At 41.1% G+C, this 26,985-nt stretch overlaps 1 protein-coding gene across 2 annotated transcripts in view; it reads right to left on the bottom strand.

The window, feature by feature from the left end:
• Nucleotides 1-8,736: 8,736 nt before the first annotated feature.
• LOC110520994 (rhophilin-1) overlaps nt 8,737-26,985 on the bottom strand; it is a 66,467-nt gene continuing 48,218 nt past the window's right edge. Inside the window, exons 12-15 of one of the 2 annotated variants that reach the window (XM_090231944.1) lie at nt 19,807-19,883; nt 14,217-14,363; nt 13,938-14,090; nt 8,737-13,786 (exon numbers count right to left, since the gene is read on the bottom strand). In XM_090231944.1, the coding sequence (XP_090088070.1) occupies nt 13,577-13,786; nt 13,938-14,090; nt 14,217-14,363; nt 19,807-19,883 (587 nt within the window). In that variant the 3' untranslated portion in view covers nt 8,737-13,576. Of the gene's footprint in view, nt 13,787-13,937; nt 14,091-14,216; nt 14,364-19,806; nt 19,884-26,985 lie in introns of those variants that run through there. The other variant, XR_016495243.1, reaches the window with a different exon arrangement.

The following is a 26,985-nucleotide window of genomic DNA, read 5'->3' as shown; positions in this document are numbered from 1 at the left end:
ACCCATTTCCTATTATCCCTGTCTGCGTGTGTGTGTGTGTGTGTGTGTGTGTGTGTGTGTGTGTGTGTGTGTGTGTGTGTGTGTGTGTGTATGTGTGTGTGTGTGTGTGTGTGTGTGTGTGTGTGTGTGTGTGTGTGTGTGTGTGTGTGTGTGTGTGTGTTAGGGGCGAGTGGTCATTGCCTAACTCTGGGGTGCGTTTCATCTTGCCTGAGGGAGGCGAGGAGAGTGGTCCCAAGACCCCAAACCCCAAGACTAGACATCAGGATACCTAGCCTAACACATAACACACTGCTTCTCTGTTACAGTACTAAATGCATCACATTTGATTGACTTACTGTGATTTTCCTTATTATGAATAAATATTACACATATATTAATTTCAAATTTCCTCTACTATTCTATTTTTCAAATGTTCAGCTATTGTAATAACCTCATTTCCAGTTTTTAATTCAAAATATAAAATGTAACATTTTAGGGCTAGATATAAGAGACATTTTGAACACAGGCTTTTGGTTATTATCTGTATGGGGGAATTTCCAACCCGTGTTAAGTGTGCATACATGGAACATACTTTCCTTTTAATGCTCTGTTCTTTCTATATGCATTCTGACCATTAACTTAAGCATGATAACAGCATGCTATTCACCCGCTATTATGTTGGGGTGGAGATCAAATAAATTAAGGTGTGGCGGTGTGTCTACAGACGCGCCATATTCCGACCTTGATTTAATTCCCTCACCCTTATGCGTGATGAAACGATGAGTAAGGTAGAAATAACACCATGCACTGCAATTTACAAATTGATAAGAGCTAGGTAAAGGAGTAAGCCGTTTGGATAAGAGGATTGTAAATATAAATGACTATTGTTTTCTATCTATTTTACCTTATGATCGCTAGAGACAAATGTGAAACCAACTAATGGCAGCAAACTGAAGCATATCAACGTATCACCCACAGTGAGGTAAATGCTGGCCTTATAGCGAGCAGGGATGAAACTTGGAGACCCAAGCTTCTCCGTGTTTTTTCTGCAATTTGCATCGGGTAAAATATTAGCCACTATTTGTAGCCACCTTTAGTTACACCCATATAATTAGGAATATGAATTTAATATGAATTTAATAGGATCCCTATGGTTATACCGATATACATTTACAACTGTCACTTTTGTGTAACTTCCTTACATTTTGCATCATTCCATTACATCATTAGCTTACCTTTCTTTTCACTGACACATTGGTGTGGTTGTTCCTGAGGATCGCTAGCAATAGTTTACACCTGAAGCCATGGCGCATGGTTCTCGACGACTGGAGAGTTGTTATCAGTTCCATGTCTGGTGAGGATTATTAGGGTAGATTTATGTTAAACTTTTCTCACCTTCCAATATTTCATGGTTTGAGCAATTGAATATGGAAACCTTACTTCCAGGATGAACCAAACCCTATGTATCAATACACAACAGCTGTTTTCTTTCTGATTCATATACACAGTGATTCACATACAAGTATTCACACCCCTTGACTTTCTCCAAATGTTGTGTTACAGCCTGAATTTGAAATTGATTCAATTTAGATTTTTTTTTGTCACTGATCCACACACAGTAACCCATAATGTCAGAGTGGAATTTTGTTTGTAGAAAATGTAAAAGATATATATAAAAATAAGTATTCAACCCCATTGTTATGGCAAGCTTAAATACGTTCAAGTGTAAATATTTGCTTAACAAATCACATAAAGAGTGGCATGGACTCTTTCTGTGTTCAATAATATCAAATCAAATATAATATAATCTTATTTGTCACATGCGCCAAATACAACAGGTGTAGAACTTACAGTGAAATTCTAACATACAAGCCCTTAAACAACAATGCAGTTTTTTGGCCTTCCTCTGACATCGCCTGGTATCGAGGTACTGGATGGCAGGAAGCTTGGCCTCAGTGATGTACTGGGCCGTAGGCACTACCCTCTGAAGTGCCTTGCGGACGGAGGCAGAGCAGTTACCATACCAGGCGGTGTTGCAACCATCGAGAGCAACCATGCTCTCGATGGTGCAGCTGCATAACTTTATAAGGATCTGAGGACCCATGCAAAATATTTTCAGTCTCCTGAGTGGGAAAAGGCATTGTCGTGCCTTCTTCACGACTGTCTTGATGTATTTGGACCATGATAATTTGTTGCTGATGTGGACAACAAGGAATTTGAAGCTCTCAACCTGCTCCACTCCAGCCCTGTTGATGAGAATGGGGGAGTGCTTGGTCCTCCTTTTTCTATAGTTCTATAGTCCACAATGATCTCCTTTGTCTTGATCACGTTGAGGGAAAGTTTGTTATCCTTTCTTGGGTAGGGGGCAGTATTTTGAAGTTTGGTTAACAAACGTGCCCAAAGTAAACTGCCTGTTACTCAGGCCCAGAAGCTAGGATATGCATATGCATGGTAGTATTGGATAGAAAACACTCTGAAGTTTCTACAACTGTTAAATAATGTCTGTGAGTATAACAGAACTGATATTGCAGGTGAAAATCAGAGGAAAATCCATCCAGGAAGTGGGATTATTATGATGTGAGTTGTTTTCAATTGAATGCCTATTGACTATGTTATGGGTTAGGGCCCAGATTGCAGTTCCTATGGCTTCCACTAGATGTCAACAGTCTTTAGACATGCTTTCAGGCTTGTATTTTGAAAAACGATGAGTAAAAAGACCTTTTGGTCAGAGGACAGGGGAATAATGCAGAGCTGCTTTGCACGCATGACCGATAGTGTGCCGTTTGTTGTTTTTCCTTTCTATTGAAAACACTATTGTCCGGTTGAAATATTATTGATTATTTAGACAATAGACAACCTGAGGATGAATTATAAACATCGTTTGACATGTTTCAACAAACTTTACCGGTACTATTAGGATGTATTCGTCTGCATGTTTTGACCGCCCTGGAGCCAGTGGATTACTGAACAAAACGCGCCAACAAAACAGAGTTTTTGGGACATAAAGAGGGACTTTATTGAACAAAACAAACATTTATTGTGTAACAGGGAGTCTTGTTAGTGCAACCATATGAAGATCATCAAAGAAAAGTGATTAATTTATTTGCTATTTCTGACTTGTGTGAGTGCTACGGGTCGGTAGTCATTTAGGCAGGTTACCTTGGTGTTCTTGGGCACAGGGACTATGGTGGTCTGCTTGAAACATGTTGGTATTAAAGACTCGGTCAGGGACAGGTTGAAAATGTCAGTGAAGACATTTGCCAGTTGGTCAGCGCATGCTTGGAGTACATGTCCCGGTAATCCATCTGGCCCTGGGGCCTAGTGAATGTTGACCTGTTTACAGGTCTTACTCACATTGGCTACGGACAGCGTGATCACACAGTCGTCTGGAACAGCTGATGTTCTCATGCATGCTTAAGTGTTGCTTGCCTCGAAGCGAGCATAGAAGTTATTTAGCTCGTCTGGCATGGCTTGTGTCACAGGTAGCTCGCAGCTGTGCTTCCCTTTGTAGTCTGTAATAGTTTGCAAGCCCTGCCACATTCGACAAGCTTTGTAGCCGGTGTAGTACAATTCAAGTCCTGTATTGTCCTGTAGTCCTGTAGTCCTGTATTGACATTTTGCTTGTTTGATTGTTCGTCGCAGGGCATAACAGAATGTATTATAAGTGTCCGGGTTAGAGTCCCGCTCCTTGAAAGCAGCAGCTCTACCCTTTAGCTCAGTGCAGATGTTGCCTGTAATCCATTACTTCTGGTTGGGGTATGCACGTACAGTCACTGTGGTTAACATGATTTTTTAGTAACTACTCCATCTCTGTACCCCACACATTCAATTATCTGTAAGCTCACTCAATCAAGTAGTACATTTCAAGCATAGATTCAACCACGAAGACCAGGGAGGTTTTACAATGCTTTACAAAAAAAGGACACAGATTGGTAGATGTGTACATTTAAAAAAAAATCATAACAGCAGATGCTGAACATCCCTTTGAGCATGGTGTTTATTAATTAGGCTTTGGATGGTGTATCAATACACCCAGTCACAACAAAGTTACAGGCATCCTTGCTAACTCAGTTGCCGGAAAGGACGGAAACTGCTCAGGGATTTTACCATGAGACCAATGGTAATTTTAAAACAGTTACAGAGTTTAATAGTTGTGATATGAGAAAACATTGTAGGTACTCCACAATACTAACCTAAATGACAGAGTGAAAAGAAGGAAGCTTGTACAGAATTTAAAAAATCCAAAACATGCATCTGGTTTGCAACAAGGCACTAAAGTAATACTGCAAAAAATAAAAAGGAATGCAAGTGTTATATTTGGTGGTTGCTGCATCATGTTATGGGTACTGTATGCTTGCCACCGGCAAGGACTGGGGAGTTTTTAGGATAAAAAGAAACGGAATACAGCAGAGGCAAAATCCTAGAGGAAAACCTGGTTCAGTCTTCTTTACAACAGACACTGGGAGACAAATTCACCTTTAAGCAGAACAATAACCTAAAACACAAGGCCGAATCTACACTGGAGTTGCATACCAAGACGACATTGAATGTTCCAGAGTGGCCTAATTACAGTTTTTAATTAAATCCGCTTGAAAAATCCATGGCAAGTCTTGAAAATGGCTTTCTAACAATGATCAACAACCAACTTGACAGAGTTGAAGAATTTTTTAAAGAATAATGGGCAAATATTTTACAATCCAGGTCTTCAAAGATCTTAGAGTCTTACCCAGATAGACTCACAGCTGTAATTGCTGCTAAATGTGTTTCTAACATATTTTGTCTCAGGGTGATGAATAGTTATCAAAAAATATATATATTCGTGTTTTATTTGTCATTTTTAAATACATTTTCAAATTTTTCTTCCACTTTTACATTAGAGTATTTTGTGTCAATTGCTAACCAAAAATGACAACTAAATACATTTTAATCCCACTTTGTAACACAACAATATGTGGAAAAAGTCAAGGTGTGTGAATACTTTCTGAAGCATAAAATGTTTCTAAATAATCTACAAAATCTGAGTATTTCTTAATCTACCAGTTGGGTTTGAAACGGAGACGAATATGCATATATTTCGATGGATTTCTTTCACTGATCCCTATATTCTGAAACAATGTATTCTAGCAAGTCTGTCAACAAAATTTGAAGTAAAGGTACACACTTATTTAAAGGAATGGCTTAATATAAATGTGCTGAAACCCCCTTGAATGAAAACTCCATGAGAAAATCTGTTTGCCAGCAAGTGGGATGGTTTTCAGTGGTTGAATTACATTTACACAGTGCGCGCAAGTTAGACACACCTGTAAGGCACATTACACACCTGCATTAAGTAAGTCTGAATACCAACTATTTAGAAGTGCATAGGAAAGGTGTATATTTACTAAATGTGAACCAGGCCCTATGAGAACAACCAGAAATACGACAAGAATATAGTTTCAATCTACTGACACAGGACAAAAAATACTTTTCACTCTAAATGGGTCTGTCCACTACTATGCATGTGCTAATGCACTACATGTCTCCACATGTGTGCAGTAGCCGAGCTCTAGTGTGCCTACATTGGTTTGTTTGTTGCTTTGTTTATTTATTTATTCTTGGTGAACAGGAGTACCTCTAAATTATGGAGTAGCAGTCCCCTTTCTCTCCTAAAGAAAAAATAACATCTGTCCGCCAAATGGAGAGCTTAGTGGTATTGTATAATTAATGGTAAAAGCCTCCAGAGCCAACCATAAAATATACATCTACCAGTCTGGACCTCGATAACAAAGAGAGAGAGAGAGAGAATGTGGAGGGAGGAGACGAGAGGGAGGGTGAGAGAGACAGTCAGTGAGGTAGAGAGAGAAGGAAAAAGGAGTTTGAGGGATTAGGTAGAAAGGAAGCACATCAGTATATTTATCTCTTTGTAGCAGTGGATTGTGAGTGGATTGAAGAAGGGGTCAGTGAAGATATAGGTCACAAACGGACTCTCTGAAACTGGGAGTCTCACGTGGTACCCCGCCAATCCTCACCTTCATCCAACCCCACCCTCTATCCTGACCCAACCCCAACTTCCCCTGGGGCTGGAAGTGTACAAGGCCCCTGCGTTGACGCCACAGTGTCATTGGGTGGCTGGTGAGGCTGAATTTGCGGGTGTTAAAATCACAGTTTTGAGGTAAATAGTGTAGTGAGTGTTATATCTGAGTGTTGATTCTTTAGGGGTTAACACCAGTGGGATTGAAATGGACAAAACCTGCGGTGAATAAACAAAGTGTTGTCCAGGTGGTGTTGCTATTACTGAACTGTGTTGAGTTCATTTCCATGAACTGTCTTGGAGTGAAAAAGACATGGGAGGGGTCTGATGATCCTATTTCCCGGCATACTATTATAATAGTTTGTTTTAATAGCTACGTTTCTGCATGCACATTGATTGATGAATTGATCTTAAACAACACAAAGATAAATTACACATTTTTCGAAACCAATCCAATCTACAAAACGTATTTCAACTGTTATTGAGCTGGTTGTTCCAGTTTGAGGTTTAGGTAGGGTCATCTATCAATCTTCTTTACAATGGCAGTCATTTTAACTGCAGATTGCGGGTGGTGCCAAGTTCAAATTGTTGGATATTTTTTTTAAACTCCGGCTAGATTCCAATAGGAATTATATAACACGTTACAAGCCAGCATAATATGACTTGCCAATGTGACTACTGCAGTAGTCTGAAACTGCAGTAGTTTCAGACTACTGTATTAGGATAAAACTAGGCTGTCGGAGTATGGTATTGTCAACAATACATTTTTATTGTAATCAAATTATGATAAAATATTATTTTAGACACTCACTTGGTGAAGGCTACAGGAATGACATCCACTAATGCAGCAACCATGTCTCTGTCACTAGCAAACACAGTCAGGGGTGGTACAGGTACCTCTAAAATTCACTCGAAAGGCAACCTGGAAAATAAATATGTAAATAAGGCTTTACACCCTACAATGGTAAAACAACACCCAACAACGTGTTACACCACAGGTGTTAATTCCCTAACACTGAAAAGTGTAACAGCATCAGCTCTATTAAAGAATGGAATGGAATCCAGATCGATTTAGAATTGGTCAGGTGAGAACATGCAGAACCCTGGACCTCGACACCAACGCAGCATCTGATTGGCTGTCAGGGTTGAACAGGAAGATAGGGTGGAGGTCCTTCGCTAAGGGTAGCGTCATGTGACCTTAACCTATTGAAAAATACTCACACACACACCTCACTGACAGACAGAAATAATCTGCTGCTCAGAGGATTTAACCACACACACACACTCACCATGAAGACAAGTTGTAAATTAAAGTGTTTGTGATTCCTTGTTCTATGATTGGTGTCCACCCTAAATGTATTTTTTTTTTTACCTAAAAATGCATATTGCTTACACAGACACACACAGATGCGTGCGGAAACAAACACTGCAGACCTCCTTGGGTTATCATCGTGTGGTGCTGGGCCTAGGCTTGGGTCAATAATTCCCAGCTGCTTTGTTCATTGATTACTGATTGAAAAATGATTGTCTGAGGAGTAAACACAGGAACACTCTGCCCAAGGGTCAGAGGGGAATACAGATCCACTTAGATTTACAACTGGACTGATAGAGAATGTGTGTGTGTGTGTGTGTGTGTGTGTGTGAGAGACAGAGGCAGAAACATCTGTGTAGATTCATGCAAGAGAGGTTATAGGACCTCGCTTTGTGCAAGGGGGCATTGTCATGCTGAAACAGGAAAGGCCCTTCCCCAAACTGTTGCTACAAGTTTGAAAGCACATAATCATCTAGAATAACATTGTATGCTGTAGCATTAAGATTTCACTTCACTGGAACTAAGGAACCTGGCCAAAACCATGAAAAACAGCCCCCGACCATTATTCCTCCTCCACCAACTTTACAGTTGGCACTATGCATTGGGGCAGGTAGCGTTCTCCTGGCATCCGCCAAACCCAGATTTGTCTGTCGGACTGCCAGATGGTAAAGCGTGATTCATCACTCTAGAGAACCCGTTTCCACTGCTGCAGAGTCCAATGGCGGCGAGGTTTACACCACTCCAGCCGACGCTTGGCATTGTGCATGGTGATCTTAAGCTGCTCCCGACGAACAGCACTTGTGCTCACATTCCTTCCAGAGTCAATTTGGAACTCGGAAATGAGTGTTGCAATCAAGGACAGATGATTTTTACATGCTTCAGCACTTAGTGGTCCTGTTCTGTGAGCTTGTGTGGCCTACCACTTCGCAGCTGAGCCGTTGTTGCTCCTAGATGTTTCCACTTCAAAACAGCAGCACTTCAATTGACTGGGGCAGCTCTAGCTGGGCAGAAATTTGATGAACTGACTTGATGGAAAGGTGGTATCCTATTATGGTGCCACATTGAAAGTCACTAAGCTCTTCAGTAAGGCCATTCGACTGCCAATGTTTGTCCATGGAGATTGCATAGCGGTGTGCTAAATTTTATAGACCTGTCAGCAACAGGTGTGGCTGAAATAGCCAAATCCACAAATTTGAAGGGGTGTCCACATAAGTTTGCTTATATAGTGTACATCTGTCTGCTTTAAAAGACTCTCACAAACCTATCTGGCCCCATCTGACACAATAGCCTGGAAATAGTGACACCTGCTGGAAACCACTAAACACACATTATGCTGGTAACTATTTTGATGCTGGTAACAACTGAACATAACCCTGAGAACCACCAGAATCTGTTAGCATCAATGGAGACAAATCAGTGTGAGAGAGAGACAATGCATTGATCCACTCCTTTAATTCATCAACACAATTTTGTGCAAATACTCTACAAATAACACACGAAAAGGATTCACGTACATGCGCACAAGCACACCTCAAAAGAGGAATTGATGATTGATCATATGAGCAGCCACATGATAAACAAAAGAAATACAAATCCCTTTACACAATTACACTCACTCAAACAAGACACTACAGATCACAATGGCAGACTTAATTCACAATCTGAAATACACATCTCAATCATTATTTTGAAAAAAACAAAAAGACAAATGGATTACAATTTAAAATAGTGTTTGCATCCAAATATTGAAAATGTGAACATAAAAAAAAAAAAAAAAAAAGTGTCTAACAATTGTGTCAGCTCTCCTCTATGGTTACATTGATAGCTGGCTTCTACATGGTAGACTGTCCATTCTCCTATTCAACTCTACTAAGTACCAGACATATAAAAGTCTTTAGTCAGTCCCCTAATGTGCATATTACCACGTTAACCATTTCGGTGTCATGACATACGTAGAGCGTTAGTTTTTCCTCCTCCTATGAAGTCCCGGTGCATAAGAATGTCGTACAAAATTAAAAACTACAAAACATCAGAAGAAAAAAAAATAAAAAAATACACATAACACAGGAGGCTGCTGAGGGGAGGACGGCTCATATTAATGTCTGGAACATGGAAACTATATGTTTGATACCATTCCACTAATTCCGTTCCAGCCATTACCACGAGCCTGTCCTTCCCAATTAAGGTACCATCAACCTCCTGTGGTATAACTATTGTAGTGCCTTGTGGGTAGTCATTTGTACCCAACAATCAAGATGACAAAAGAGAAACAAAGAAAAACGTTCACATCAAAAACACTGGTAGGAGCACAGAATGCAGTAACATGGCTACCACTGTAAACTCTCTGTGTGCTTCAAGAAGCTGCCCACGTGTCTATTTTCAAAGCATTAAGCTAAGAACATCGACAACTTCATAGCTAAGAACACTACAACAATATGGAATAAACTGAAACATTCTACAAGAACCAATATCACTCCATAAAAACACAACTTTATGGAACAATCCTTGGATAGCTTTTCAGAATTCACAGATAAATTGGAAAACTAAATTCATAGAAACCTGTAAATGACTTGGCAACGGGGAATACATTTATTTCCATGACAGTATTGAAGTCATTTTGGACTGACCAATATAGTTTCAAATACATGTAATTTTAAAGTTACACATCTTTTGGACATCAGAGCAACCTTGAAGGAATTTTATTTGAGTCAGAAAAGGATGTTCATATGATAGGGACGATATACAAAACCCTGCCAGCAGCATATCAAACTGACAATCTCTTAGAAAAAAAAACAAACAAAAAAAAAAAACTATTGGAACCAAGACCTAAAAAGAACTGATGTTGGCACAAGATGGAGGGAAAGTTGGAGCATAATGAAAATGAAATTACAGTTAACGAAAATGTATGCTTAACCCAGTATAAACTTATCTATGGAATTGATGTTACAGTACAAGACACAGAATTCACCAATTATTCAGCACAGCAGCAGTCATGTCCCAAGTGTAAAACTATAATGGGTGTGTTCATAAATTCACTCTGGAGTGCCAGAGAGTGAGCTCAAAGTGCGCTCTGGGCGTTCGTAATATTCTGACCGGATATCAGATTGTCCATTGTTAATGGCAAATTCAGAGTGTTTCGCTCTCAGAGCGTTCAGAGCGCACACTGGACGCTCTGGCTGAGGAGTAAAGTTCATCCGAATGTTCTGACCTCACAATGGCTGACAAGCACTCAAGCTAACTGGCTAAAGTTGGCTAGCTTACATAAATGAGAGAACACCTCATTCTGACCATTTTATTCACCCTGGCAGAGCTGGTTAGGGTGTTTTCATGTTGTCTAGAGCGTTGGTGACTGTGCTGCTGGCAACAATTAAATAACTTTTTTTTTTTTGCTAATGTTTACTGACACCGTTCATATTCAAATGGGTGTTCGTAAATTCATCAGTTATTCTGCACTCTGGCGCACTCAGTCCAGAGAGCTCTGAAATCGGAGTAGATATCCAGAGTGAATTTACAAACGCATCCAATGACTCAATAATCCAGTCTTTTTTGTGGGCGGAGCTAGAAAGTGGGCTGTCAGTAGTATTACGATGTTACTCTTAATCTCTAAGTATGCATATTTCAAGACATGGAATATAGGGGTGTTGTGAGATACCCAATGGGCTGGACGATTCTTTTCTCATCAATCACTTTGCAAAAACGTGTATTAAAAATGTGGAAATCAATTCATCTGGCATCATTAACACAATGGAAAAATCAAATGATTTATTGTAAAAAATTTAGAGTGAGTGGGCTACGGAGAGAAAATAAATTATGCAGTTTGAGGCCATGTGGCGGAAAATTATGCGGGCACTGGAGATGGGGGTGTGTGCTAATAAGTCTGGGCAGGTGTGATGTAGTTGATGTTTGTGTGATGTCATTTGTGTGCTTTGTTAAGCATCAAATAAAATGTAATCTTACAACAACAAAAAAGAAGATTCACAATGCTCTAGCTTGAGGAAGTAAGAGCTAAGCTCAGGTACTGAATGGATGTAGGTGTGACTGTTGTTTTTACTGTTGAGAGTAACCTCATTAAGACCGGAGTGGAAAAGCAAGACTCTGGGATACAGCAAACAGCAAAGTAAAACAACATGTTTTCAACATTAAAACAACATGATGACATTGTCTTAAGACCAGAGGATGTAGTTTGACAGTAAGTCCAGTTTATCTTCTTTCAACTCTCTAAAGACCTTTAGCTGTATAGTAAGTCAGCTACAATAATACTGGGCCACAACTATTAGTCTATTTTAAGACAATTTACATGATGCTCTTAACCCCTTCAGTGACATATACAGTGCCTTGCGAAAGTATTCGGCCCCCTTGAACTTTGCGACCTTTTGCCACATTTCAGGCTTCAAACATAAAGATATAAAACTGTATTTTTTTGTGAAGAATCAACAACAAGTGGGACACAATCGTGAAGTGGAACGACATTTACTGGATATTTAAAACTTTTTTAACAAATCAAAAACTGAAAAATTGGGCGTGCAAAATTATTCAGCCCCTTTACTTTCAAACTCTCTCCAGAAGTTCAGTGAGGATCTCTGAATGATCCAATGTTGACCTAAATGACTAATGATGATAAATACAATCCACCTGTGTGTAATCAAGTCTCCGTATAAATGCACCTGCACTGTGATAGTCTCAGAGGTCAGTTAAAAGCGCAGAGAGCATCATGAAGAACAAGGAACACACCAGGCAGGTCCGAGATACTGTTGTGAAGAAGTTTAAAGCCGGATTTGGATACAAAAATATTTCCTAAGCTTTAAACATCCCAAGGAGCACTGTGCAAGCGATAATATTGAAATGGAAGGAGTATCAGACCACTGCAAATCTACCAAGACCTGGCCGTCCCTCTAAACTTTCAGCTCATACAAGGAGAAGACTGATCAGAGATGCAGCCAAGAGGCCCATGATCACTCTGGATGAACTGCAGAGATCTACAGCTGAGGTGGGAGACTCTGTCCATAGGACAACAATCAGTCGTATATTGCACAAATCTGGCCTTTATGGAAGAGTGGCAAGAAGAAAGCTATTTCTTAAAGATATCCATAAAAAGTGTCGTTTAAAGTTTGCCACAAGTCACCTGGGAGACACACCAAACATGTGGAAGAAGGTGCTCTGGTCAGATGAAACCACAATTGAACTTTTTGGCAACAATGCAAAACGCTATGTTTGGCGTAAAAGCAACACAGCTCATCACCCTGAACCACACCATGCCCACTGTCAAACATGGTGGTGGCAGCATCATGGTTTGGGCCTGCTTTTCTTCAGCAGGGACAGGGAAGATGGTTAAAATTGATGGGAAGATGGATGGAGCCAAATACAGGACCATTCTGGAAGAAAACCTGATGGAGTCTGCAAAAGACCTGAGACTGGGACGGAGATTTGTCTTCCAACAAGACAATGATCCAAAACATAAAGCAAAATCTACAATGGAATGGTTCAAAAATAAACATATCCAGGTGTTAGAATGGCCAAGTCAAAGTCCAGACCTGAATCCAATTGAGAATCTGTGGAAAGAACTGAAAACTGCTGTTCACAAATGCTCTCCATCCAACCTCACTGAGCTCGAGCTGTTTTGCAAGGAGGAATGGGAAAACATTTCAGTCTCTCGATGTGCAAAACTGATAGAGACATACCCCAAGCGACTTACAGCTGTAATCGCAGCAAAAGGTGGCGCTACAAAGTATTAACTTAAGGGGGCTGAATAATTTTGCACGGCCAATTTTTCAGTTTTTGATTTGTTAAAAAAGGTTGAAATATCCAATAAATGTCGTTCCACTTCATGATTGTGTCCCACTTGTTGTTGATTCTTCACAAAAAAATACAGTTTTATATCTTTATGTTTGAAGCCTGAAATGTGGCAAAAGGTCGCAAAGTTCAAGGGGGCCGAATACTTTCGCAAGGCACTGTACCTGCAGTTGGGTGCTTTCTAAAACCACTGTAGTTTCCCTGGGCATCTGGACATAGCATCCCCCTCCTCTTCTCTTCTCTTCGTACAATTCTCCTATTCGGAATGTTCCTTGCAATTGCTGCAATAATGCATTACAATATCTAGGAGTATCCAGTCATATACAACTCATCCTTGTATTGGAACATATCCCTTTGCCATTCCCTGAGTGGTTTGTCGGTCTATAGCACAGTCTGAAATGGCACCCTACTCCCTAGTGCACTACTTTTGGCTGGAAGTGCACTGTATGGAATCGAGCACCATTTCAGCTTGCCCTCCATCTATCTCAGTACATGGATTCACCGTCTCCCAGGTTTCCAAATGGTAGACTGAAGGTGCTGCCCAGTCTCTTGGTGACTCCTCCCCCTTCCCTGTTTTTCTTCCTGTTCCAGTTGAGTAAGGAGACGGCGCTCTGGGCCTTAGCCCCACCCATGGGCCGTTGGCAAGCGTTCTCTTTGTCTCCTCTGGGGGAGAGCATCACTGACCTCCTCTCCACCTGAACAAACACACACAACACACATTACTGATGCACCAAAGCACTCAAACACACATGCAGACACAGTAATACATACACACAGACAAATCACTCGAACGCACACACACAAAACTACCTGTGTTTCGTGTGTGTGCAGTGCTATGAAACATACCTGTGTGTAGTGTGTGTGCAGTGTGATGACGCTGAGCTCCACTCCTCGGTCACTGCAGCTCTTCAGGCTGTGGACCACTTCTCCATGTTTAGCCCACTTACAGTTCTCTCCATCCACCGCCACTATGTAGTCCCCCTCTCTCAGACCTGCCTCCTGAGAACACACACACACACAGTACATTCCAGTGTGGCATGAAATACTGTACATTTTCAGTTCGAGGAAATAGGAATAATAGGAATGCAAAGAGGGTTAAGACGAGAGACAGGGTACTACTCTCACCTCAGCACAACCCCCCGGCACTACTCCAGCCACCAGAACAGGAGAGTCTCCTCTGAGAGTTAGCCCCAGACCCCCCTCCCCTCGCTGGAGACACACCAAACGCACCGGCCCCCAGCGCGCCCGGGCACAGAACACTGACAAGGGACCCTGCAGGGGAGACAGCGAGAGACCATCTTCATTATACGACTCATCATTCATTTAAAGAAACATCACCATCAAAATCAGTCAGTCATCGGCGTCATCATTTACATTTAACTCATTTAGCAGACGCTCTTATCCAGAGCGACCTACAGTTAGTGCAGTCATCTTAAGACAAATAGGTGGAATGAACATCATCATCATTGTCACCATCATCAGTCTTACCATTTGTATTTATTTTATTTAACTAGGCAAGTCAGTTAAGAACAAATTCTTATTTACAATGACGGTCTGCCAAAAGGCAAAAGGCCTCCTGCGGGGACGGGGGCTGGGATTTAAGAAAATAAAATAAAAATATACGACAAAAAAAACACCACGACAAGAGAAACACCACAACACTACATAGAGACCTAAAGACAACAACAACAACATAGCAGCAACACAACAGGGTAACAGCACAAAACACGGTACAAACATTATTGGGCACAGACAACAGCACAAAGGGCAAGAAGGTAGAGACAACAATACATCACGCGAAGCAGCCACAACTGTCAGTAAGAGTGTCCATGATTGAGTCTTTGAATGAAGAGATTGAGATAAACTGGACAGTTTGAGAGTTTTTTGCAGCTCGTTCCAGTTGCTAGCTGCAGCGAACTGAAAAGAGGGATGTGTGTGGTTTGGGGACCTTTAACACAATGTTACTGGCAGAACGGTGTTGTATGTGGAGGATGAGGCCTAGAGGGTTTTATAAATAAGCATCAACCAGTGGGTCTTGCGACTGGTATACAGAGATGAGCAGATTACAGAGGAGTATAGAGTGTAGTGATCTGTCCTGTAAGGAGCATTGGTGGCAAATCTGATGGCCGAATGGTAAAGAACCGCTCGAGAGCATCCTTACCTGTCGATCTATAAATTACATCTCAGTAATATAGCATGGTAATCTGAAATCAGGGTTAGTTCGGCAGCTGGGGTGAAAGAGGAGCGATTACGATAGAGGAAACCAAGTCTAAATTTAACCTTCGCCTGTAGCTATGATATGTGCTGAGAGAAGGACAGTGTATCGTCTAGGCATACTCCCAAGTAGTACTTGTATGAGGTGACTACCTCAAGCTCTAAACCCTCAAAGTTAGTAATCACACCTGTGGGGAGACGGTCATTCTTCTTACCAAACCACATGACCTTTGTTTTGGAGGTGTTCAGAACAAGGTTAAGGGCAGAGAAAGCTTGTTGGACACGAAGAAAGCTTTGTTGTAGAGGGTTTAACACAAAATCCGGGGAGGGGCCAGCTGAGTACAAGACTATCATCTGCATATAAATGGATGAGAGAGCTTCTTACTGCCTGGGCTATGTTGTTGATGAAAATTGAGAAAAGCGTGGGGCCTAGGATTGAGCTTTGGGTACTCCCTTGGTGACAGGCAGTGGCTGAGACAGCAGATGTTCTGACTTTATACACTGCACTCTTTGAGAGAGGTAGTTAGCAAACCAGGCCAAAGACCCCTCAGAGACACCAATACTCCTTAGCCGGCCCACAAGTATGGAATGGTCTACCGTATAAAAGCGTTGGCCAAGTCAATAAAAATAGCAGCACAACATTGCTTAGAATCAAGAGCAATGGTGACATCATCAGTGACACATCCATAACCTGAGTGGAAACCAGATTGAATACGAGAGAGAATAATACAGACGTCAAGAAAGCCAGTCAGTTGAATATTGACAAGTTTAACACTTTTGATAAACAGGGCAAAATAGAAATTGGCCTATAACAGTTAGGATTAGCTTGATCTCCCCCTTTAAATAAAGGACGCACCATGGCTGCCTTCCAAGCAATGGGAAGCTACCCAGAGAGGAGAGACAGGTTAGAAAGGTCAGAGATAGGCTTGGCGATGATCGGGGCAGCAACCTTAAAGAAGAAAGGGTCTAAACCATCTGACCCAGATGTTTTTTTGGAGTCAAATTTAAGGAGCTCCTTTAGCACCTCTGACTCAGTGATTGCCTGCTGGGAGAAACTTTGTAGTGGGGTAGGGGAAAAAGAGGGAGGATCGGGGCTAGTCACATTAGAAGGGGTGGTAGATGAGGAAATGTTGGATGGGCAAGAAGGCATGGCTAAGCGGATTAGGAATCCTGATTTAACGAAGTGGTGAATAAAGAGCTCAGCCATGTGCTCCTTGTCAGTAACAACCACATCAATATTAAGGGACATGGGTAGTTGTGAGGTCTTTAATAGTTTTCCAGAACTTCTTGGGGTTAGACCCACAGAGAGAACTGCTCCTTAATCCTGGAACTCCCTCTCCCAGATCCGGGAGAATTGTCATCAACTGACACTAATTAGCATAACGCAACGGACAAAAAATATTACTAGAAAATATTCTATTCATGAAATGACAAGTGAAATATATTGAAACACAGCTTAGCCTTTTGTTAATCACCCTGTAATCAGATTTTGAAATTATGCTTTACAGCCAAAGCAAGACAAGCATTTGTGTAAGTTTATCGATAGCCTAGCATAGCATTATGCCTAGCTAGCAGCAGGCAGGCAGCTTGGTCACGAAAATCCGAAAAGCAATCAAATTAAATCGTTTACCTTTGATGAGCTTCGGATGTTTTCACTCACAAGACTCCCAGTTAGACAGCAAATGTTCATTTTGTCCCATAAAGATCATTTTTTATAGCCGAAATACCTCCGTTTGTACTTCACGTTTAGTTGAGAAATCCACCAGAAACTGCGGTCACGACAACGCCGAAAAATATTCCAAATTAGATCCATAATATCAACAGAAACATGGCAAACGTTTTTTATAATCAACCCTCAAGGTGTTTTTCAAATATCTATTCGATAATATATCAACCGGGACAGGTGGCTTCTTAGTAGGAAAGAGAGAAACAATGGCCGCATTTGTCTATTACGCACAAAACACTTTGAGAGCCTCCAGCTGACCACTGATGCAATGTTGTCGTTCAGGCTCATTTTTCAAAATAAAAGCCTGAAACTATGTATTGTGACACTAGACACATTAGGGAAGCCATAGAAAAATAAATCTGGTTGATATCCCATTCACTGCTCAATAGGGACGCATAGGAACGTAGAGCTTTCTAAATAAGAGTCCCTTCCTGATTGGATTTTTCTCAGGCTTTCGCCTGCAATATCAGTTCTGTTATACTCACAGACAATATTTGTACAGTTTTGGAAACTTTAGAGTGTTTATCCTAAGCTGTCAATTATATGCATATTCTAGCATCGTGTCCTGACATTTGGAATATTTTTTTGCCGTTGTAGTGACCGCAATTTCCGGTCGATTTCTCAGCCAAACGTGAAGAACAAACGGAGCTATTTCGCCTACAAAAATAATATTTCTGGAAAAAAGGAACATTTGCTATCTAACTGGGAGTGAAAACATCCGAAGCTCGTCAAAGGTAAACGATTTAATTTGATTGCTTTTCTGATTTTCGTGACCAGGTTGCCTGCTGCTAGCTAGTCATAATGCTATGCTAGGCTATCGATAAACTTACATAAATGCTTGTCTTGCTTTGGCTGTAAAGCATATTTTCAAAATCTGAGATGACAGGGTGATTAAAAGGCTAAGCTGTGTTTCAATATATTTCACTTGTCATTTCATGAATAGGAATATTTATGTCCGTTGCATTAGTGTCAGTTGATGATTATGCTCCCGGACCCGGGATGGGTAGTATCAAGAGGTTAAATGGGCCAGGAGAGAGCTTTGGGCATTTAGGGTACAGGCCGGTGCTGATGGTGGACGATAACACTCAGAAACAGTCAACAAAGAGCTATTTGAAAGTTTAACGCTTAAAACCATCATATCAAATTGTTGGGGGACAGACTTGGTGGAGACAACCGAGCAATGAATGTGTTCCTTGGTAAAAGATTGCCACTCCACCACCTTTGGAAGATCTGTCTTGCAGAAAAAGGTTATAACCAGAAAGGTTAACATCAGTGTTCAAAACAAACTTTCTTAATCACGTCTCAGTAATGACCAACACATCTGGATTGGAGCTGTGAACCCACACTTTCAATTTATCCATTTTAGGTAATAAGCTTCTAGTGGTAACGTGCAGAAAACCCAGGCTTTTACGAGAGCAGAAATTAGTGAAGCAAATATCAGAGCAGAAATCAGAATTGGAGCTAGCAAGGGTGTACATGCACATTTCCAGATATCATCAGTCAGGGCACGGCAGAGGACAGGCAGATCTCTACAGTGTTGATTTATGACACTTGAATGTGCATTAGATGGCAACAAGATCATATTGTACAGCAATTTCATCAGGTAACATGAATACAAAGAGGTGGTTAGAATAGGATGGGAGGCCAAAAGTCTGTGTAACCAATAGAGAGTCAGAGTCCTGAGTGTGGGAACAGTCTATCCCAAGGTTGGGTAAACAAGCAAGTTCATAGTCAACAAAGCAAGCAGGAGTCATGAGGCAAATAGCATAAAGCACAAGAAAAAAAATATTGACTTGGGGCTAGCCATTGTAAGTTCAGAGTCACTCGCCCCAACAGTGCGTGTGTGCTGGAGGCGAGTGAAAGATTGGGAGAGAGGGGGGAGTGTGGTGGGGGTACCTGTACCAGACAGGGAGAGACAGGCCAGGGCAGACAGTGAACAGAAAGCTAGGTGGAATCCAAGCAGCAGTCCAGCAGGCAACGGGAGTAGGTGTCACACCCACTTGGGAGAAGCTTTTTTTGGGAGGCAGATTCCTTGAAGAAATGTTTTGCCTAACTAGCAAGTCTCTGTCCGTTTTTTTTCCCCACATGGAAAAGGAGGTCGTTAGCTAGCTATATCTCTTCAGTTTCGATGAATGGTCCTTTACGACATCCAAACAAAGTTGTCCTGTGGCTGTTGTATTTGAATTCATCTCCTGATGTGATCAAAGCAACAATTAATTAATTTAATTTACAATGTAAGTGTCATGGCTGCATATCAGTTCAAAATTGAGGTGAATCCAGGGGGTACTGTATTGTAATGACCTCTGCACAGATGGAGGGGGCTTCAAAGGCCTCTGCATTTGGGTGGGGAAGGCTGTGAAACTCCCCTGCCATTGTTGGTGTCAAGGGCTTTGACACCTTTCACTTCACACCTCAGTGCTAATTGTCTGATCTGTTCTGTCCTAGCACGCTTCGTAGCCTTAACTTAGCATTCAGTTCAGTTGTTCTTGGCTTTAAAAGTAGCTTCAGACTAAACATTACTCACTCAGTTCCAGGTTGGATGGTGTTTTCAGGTTTTGTCCAAAATCAGGTTGTAGGTTTGGAGTTTTGATTTGGAGTGAAGGTTATGTTGTGGAATGTAGAATTCTGTATATGTCCTTGCGGAAAAATCCAAGTTTATCTAAATCCATCTTTCTGTAAAAACATGCTGAAAAATGTGGGAGCCCATCTGCTCATGATCTCTCTCTCTGCTCTCTTGTGGACCACAAAAAATAATATAAAATAAAAATGACTTACCAGCCTTCGGAAGATGTCAGTGACTTGGACAGTGGAGAAATTGGGTGGAATTATATCAGGCTTCTGCTGGGTTTGAGCTGAGGAAGAAGAGGAGATACAAATGATCAATTACTGTTTCTCACAGATAATCTGTAAAAATAAAAGGAAACATGTGAGTAAATGAGGGATACAACGTATTTTCAAAGCAGGTGCTTAGGGGTCATATATAAAGATGCCCATTATTTTGGCAAAAGAAAAAAAAGAGATCTCAGTGACTTTGAAAGAGGGGTCTCAAAGGAGCATAGAGGGTTTAAATTGTGTGTGCGTGTGTCTCAGTCAGATCTCAACCCAATTGAACACTTGTGGGAGATTCTGGAGTGATGCCTGAGTCAGCTTTTTCCATTACAATCAACAAAACATCAAATTATTGAATTTCTTGTGGAAGATTTGTGCACAGCACATTGGCCAATGTTTATTTTTCAGTGTAACATTTCTAGTGTTGATTCAAGAGTTAATACACCCCTTGCAGAATGAATTTAACACTCAGTGGTATAAAATAACCCCCAGTGTTAGTGTTAATAACCAGCTATTGTTTTACACTGTGGAGAGTAAAACAGTTACATCAAAACCACACCCATCATTTTCATATTTCCCAGCATGCCCTACTGCAGGTCGATACTTTAGGATTGTTTTTAGTATATGTGTTTTTGCATGTACATTGATTAATCTTATGCTTCACAGAGATAAACAACAAAAATCTAAACTGATCCAAATCAGTCACTTACATTTATTGCACCGGTTACTGAAATGGTTGTTAGAGTTTAAATGGTATAGATACTCTTATCATTCTCATTCTGAATGCAGGTGTGGGTGAATAAAAACTCTCGATTGGATATCCTAACTGGCTGGATTCCAATAAGAATTACACATCACTTTGCATAATGTGATTTACAGGCCTGACGTGGCACACACCTGTCTATATAAAAAGGTCCCACAGTTGAGAGGAAAGAGGAAAAAAAGGTCCCACACAGTCAGAGGAAAAAAAGCAAGCCATGAGGTCAAAGGAATTGTCCGTAAAGTTCCGAGACAGGATTGTGTCGAGGCACAGATCTGGGGAAGGGTACCAAAAACAAGTCTGCAGCATTTGAAGATCCCCAAGAACACAGTGGCCTCCAACATTCTTATATCAAAGACGTTTGGAACTCTTCAAAGAGCTACAGTGGTTTCTCATTTAACCTCTCTTGGGTAGGGGGCAGTATTTTCAAGTCCGAATGAAAAGCATGCCCAAAGTAAACTGCCTGTTACTCAGGCCCAGAAGCTAGGATATGCATATAATTGGTAAATTTAGATAGAAAACTCTAAAGTTTCTACAACTGTTAAAATTATGTCTATGAGTATAACATAACTGATATGGTAGGCGAAACCCTGAGGACAAACCATAAAAAATAAATAATAATAATAATTCAGCCCTCCACTGTTTCCAATGGCTTTCATGTTTATTATGAGGCAAAGACCTCCCAGATTGCAGTACCTAGGGCTTCCACTAGATGTCAACAGTCTTTAGAAAGAGTTTCAGGCTGGTTTTTGGAAAAATGAGCTAGAAGTTGTAGTTTTTCCTAAGTGGCTGTAGTGTTTCCATGCGCATGGGTGAAAGCGTGTTCTTTGTTATTTATCTCCAGTAATGAACATACTATTCTCAGTCTTACATTTTATCGTTTTTTTACGTAATACATGAGGTTTGATTATAAATGTTGTTTGACTTGTTTGGATAAGTTTATTGGTAACGTTTGGGATTCATTTTGTATGCATTTTGAAGGAGGGAAACCGGTCGATTATTGAATGAAGCGCACCAGCTAAACTGAGTTATGGATATAAAGAAGGACTTTATCGAACAAAAAGGACCATTTGTGATGTAACTGGGACATTTGGAGTGTTCTTCAAAGGTAAGACATTTATTATATCGCTATTTCTGACTTTTGTGTCGCACCTGCCTGGTTGAAAAATGTTTTTCATGTTTTTGTTTGCGGGGCGCTGTCCTCAGATAATCGCATGGTGTGCATTCACCATAAAGCCATTTTGAAATCTGACACAGCGGCTGGATTAACAAGAAGTTAAGCTTTATTTTGATCTATAATACTTGTATTTTTATGAATGTTAAATATTTACATTTCTGTAATTTGAAATTCGCGCCGTGCAATTTCACCGGATGTTGGCCAGGTGGGACGCTACCGACTACCGTTTGATAGTCTTCAATAATGGCTGTACTAGACAATGCGGACATGCGGGAGACCGGGGTTCAATTTCCCGACGGGGAGGAAGGAGTAGGCTGTCCTTGTAAATAAGAATGTGTTCTTAACTGACCTGCCTAGTTAAATAAAAGGTTACACTAAAAGCATAACATTTCTGCACCATCATTTTCTAATTCAAGTCTAACCAATAAAAATATATTATCAAGACAAGACCCCATGCTGGTCTCAGAGCAGCGAGAAATAGTGCTAAAAAAGTTGTAGGCTTTTGCTTCTAACTTCAATAAGCTCTTTAAAAAACTAAGACCTACACCACTTTTAACAGGACATTACTGAACACTAGTGAGACTCATGTTGCCTAAGGTAGGCCTACAGTATATCGAAAAACATGACGTGACTCTCAGCCAATAATTACACACAGTTGAAGACGGAAGTTTACATACACCTTAGCCAACTACATTTCAACTCAGTTTTTCACAATTCCTGACATTTAATCCTAGTAAAAATTCCCTGCCTTAGGTCAGTTAGGATCACCACTTTATTTTAAGAATGTGAAATGTCAGAATAACAGTAGAGTGATTTATTTCAGCTTTTATTTCCTTCATCACATTCCCAGTGGGTCAGAAGTTTACATACACTATTTGGTAGTATTTGGTAGCATTGCCTTGAAATTGTTTAACTTGGGTCAAACGTTTCGGGTAGCGTTCCACAAGCTTCCCACAATAAGTTGGGTGAATGTTGGCCCATTCCTCCTGACCGAGCTGGTGTAACAGTCAGGTTTGTAGGCCTCCTTGCTCGCACACGCTTTTTCAGTTCTGCCCACAAATTTTCTATAGGATTGAGGTCAGGGCTTTGTGATGGCCACTCCAATACATTGACTTTGTTGTCCTTAACTTCCTGACTAAGGTCTTGAGATGTTGCTTCAATAAATCCACAATCTTCCTTAATCTTTTAACCGATGTAAAACACTTGTATTATCATGAATGTTTATTATTACTATTTTTGTCATTTGAATTTGGCGTTCTGCAATTTCACCAGATGTTGTCAATGTGGGACACTAGCGTTCCAATGAGCCCAAAGAAGTTAAGAAATTGAAAAGGTGTTATGATCCTATAAAAAAAATGGGTAATGGGAGGTACAATCCGTTAAAGTAGATGGTCAAAGAAAACAGATTGCCTTGAATATACTACTTGATGATGAACAGTTATGGCTCATAAATCTATATAGACTGAATAATGACGATCCAAACTTCTTTGAAAACATTTATTATAATCAAATTTGCCTCCAAGTTACAAATAATTATAATACACTGCTCAAAAAAATAAAGGGAACACTTAAACAACACAATGTAACTCCGAGTCAATCACACTTCTGTGAAATCAAACTGTCCACTTAGGAAGCAACACTGATTAACAATAAGTGTCACATGCTGTTGTGCAAATGGAATAGACAACAAGTGGAAATTATAGGCAATTAGCAAGACACTCCCAATAAAGGAGTGGTTCTGCAGGTGGTGACCACAGACCACTTCTCAGTTCCAATGCTTCCTGGCTGATGTTTTGGTCACTTTTGAATGCTGGCGGTGCTTTCACTCTAGTGGTAGCATGAGACGGAGTCTACAACCCACACAAGTGTCTCAGGTAGTGCAGCTCATCCAGGATGGCACATCAATGCGAGCTGTGGCAAGAAGGTTTGCTGTGTCTGTCAGCGTAGTATCCAGAGCATGGAGGCGCTACCAGGAGACAGGCCAGTACATCAGGAGACGTGGAGGAGGCCGTAGGAGGGCAACAACCCAGCAGCAGGACCGCTACCGCCGCCTTTGTGCAAGGAGGAGCAGGAGGAGCACTGCCAGAGCCCTGCAAAATGACCTCCAGCAGGCCACAAATGTGCATGTGTCTGCTCAAACGGTCAGAAACAGACTCTATGAGGGTGGTATGAGGGCCCGACGTCCACAGGTGGGACACAACACCGTGCAGGACGTTTGGCGTTTGCCAGAGAACACCAAGATTGGCAAATTCGCCACTGGCGCCCTGTGCTCTTCACAGATGAAAGCAGGTTCACACTGAGCACATGTGAAAGACGTGACAGTCTGGAGACGCCGTGGAGAACGTTCTGCTGCCTGCAACATCCTCCAGCATGACCGGTTTGGCGGTGGGTCAGTCATGGTGTGGGGTGGCATTTCTTTGGGGGGCCGCACAGCCCTCCATGTGCTCGCCAGAGGTAGCCTGATTGCCATTAGGTCCCGAGATGAGATCCTCAGACCTCTTGTGAGACCATATGCTGGTGCGGTTGGCCCTGGGTTCCTCCTAATGCAAGACAATGCTAGACCTCATGTGGCTGGAGTGTGTCAGCAGTTCCTGCAAGAGGAAGGCATTGATGCTATGGACTGGCCTGCCCGTTCCCCAGACCTGAATCCAATTGAGCACATCTGGGACATCACATCACACCACATTGCATCACACATTGCATCACAGACCACATTGCATCACAGACTGTCCAGGAGTTGGCGGATGCTTTAGTCCAGGTCAGGGAGGAGATCCCTCAGGAGACCATCCGCTACCTCATCAGGAGCATGCCCAGGCGTTGTAGGGAGGTCATACAGGCACGTGGAGGCCACACACACACTACTGAGCTTCATTTTGACTTGTTTTAAGGACATTACATCAAAGTTGGATCAGCCTGTAGTGTGGTTTTCCACTTTAATTTTGAGTGTGACTCCAAATCCAGACCTCTATGGGTTGATACATTTGATTTCCATTGATAATTTGTGTGATTTTGTAGTCAGCACATTCAACTATGTAAAGAAAAAAGTATTTAATAAGAATATTTCATTCATTCAGATCTAAGATGTGTCATTTTAGTGTTCCCTTTATTTTTTTGAGCAGTGTATAATGGTAGGGGACTACAACACAGTTTAGGTACATCAGTGGACCAGAAAGGCAATCATACTACCAACTATCACCCTCTGGTGCACAAAAATATCAAATATTACGGACGCGTTAGAATTTATGGATATTTGAAGGCTTAAAACACCTGGATCTCAAAAGATATACTTGGGAGGCTTAATCAAGCTGGTCGGATTGATTATCATCTGGAATCCTTTCTATTGTGCCAAAATGTGATCAGACCATCAGCTTATTGGCCTCCATGTAACTATGACAGACTTTCCAGGCGGGCGGGGATATTGGAAATTTAACCAGGGTTTATGGACGGACACTACTTTAACAAAAACAAAGGCCATTCAATTCAATGTTCATCACAAAAACAGTATCAGTCAGAGAAAAAAACTTAAAGCAGAAATATAAAATCTAACATTACAATCAATTATGTAGATCAATGTAATGCAGAAGCATTGAATAAACTCAACGCAAAATAAAAGGAGTTTGAGGAACTTATTCAGGAAGGATCAGGTTTCATTTATTTAAAAAATTGAGAAAATTGGATGGAAAACAGCGAAGAATGCGGCAAGTTTTTCCTAAATCTTGAATACAGAAACATGTCCAAAAATAACCTACAAAAAAACAGTCAGTCACAATCGATGTAGAAATCCTTCTATCAGAAAAAAGTGATTTTGAATGAGGATGTAAAATATAAAAAATGTTTGTCAAGTTCCTCCAATCTCACTTGATGAAAAGTTTTGTGATATCATGTGGGGGCAAAACATTTGTATTAGCAGTACTTGAAATGACAGGTATCAATCCTGTACTCTGGTTGTGTAAAGTGCCGTTTTCACCTAACTCTGTGCCTAATACACCACAGCTCGTGGTCTTTCCCCCACCCTCTGTACTCTGAATCTTGCATGTTCGGAACGAGGTATCGCTCCTTAACCTCTATTCTAAGAACAAACCATTCTTAGTATTCACAAGGTAACACGGGGACAGAATTTGGCCACCTCATCCAGTAGATATCCGTTAGGTTCGACACATTGAGACAGTCATGGTAGATTAAGGAAATGTAACAAAGTTGGGCTACATAATGCAAGCCCCAACTCAGAATCATTGAACTCTCATTATATTCACTCTGTGTGCATGTTGTGACGGTTCCCTTATTAATAAGTACAATAAAGGTTTTTGATCAAGTATAACCAGATTTGGTGATTGGTTCTGGCTCTTCTCATTTGTTAAATCAGAATATCTACCACATTCTTGACGATGAGGATGGGATGTGAAACTTCACCTGGTGACCGCTCCTGAAGACCCGGGTAAACCATGCACGGGAGATTCCAAATTGGGGTCTCAGGGAAGCCGCATTCCTTGAAAGGAGCAGCTGGACTCGCCCAAGATCCGAGAGGAAGCGGGTGAGGGTGGATACCACATCCCGAACATAGTATTGAGAGAGGTGAGCAGAATAAACCACCAATAGGTTAAGATGCTCCTGTGAGGGTACTCCCAGAAGCAGAGACTCCCTTAAGGGGTCACAGCTGGGGTAACTGACAGAATTGGCTAAACCAGGCAATATCTCAGAGGAATTATTTCAGAGTAAGTGTCCTCTGGGATTGATTGCTGGTGGAACCAGTTTAGAGTAACCAAAAGTCTGGTTGGTTAGATTGATCCCCAGCAGACCAGTGAGGTCAGTTAGGTGAGGGACCAGAGCCAGCTGAGTCTGTGTGTCACGTTTTGAGTCGGGGTGAGACACTTGAATAGATTAAATTGGGCATTAAAATAGACAGGTATGCCCTGGGTTACAATTGTTAGATGTTATTGTGAGAGTTTTGTAATACCTGACACTTCACCACAAGTGGAGGTTAGAAAATACAAAGTTAGATTGGATTTTTGAGACCATGTTACACAATTAGATATGCAAAACTACCTACAGAATACCCGTGTTGCCTATCTGGATAGACAAAAAAGGATCTATACCACCATTATTGCAGTAGGTAAAATTCTGGTGTAGAGGCAACACCCTGCCCTAGGCCCATCGAATGTACAATATTTTGATAATAGTATGGGTTTTC

This window comes from Oncorhynchus mykiss, chromosome 4, assembly GCF_057628025.1.
Source record: "Oncorhynchus mykiss isolate SJ-2025 chromosome 4, ASM5762802v1, whole genome shotgun sequence".
Lineage (NCBI taxonomy): Eukaryota > Metazoa > Chordata > Actinopteri > Salmoniformes > Salmonidae > Oncorhynchus > Oncorhynchus mykiss.
This window is presented reverse-complemented; position numbering and strand designations above follow the sequence as displayed.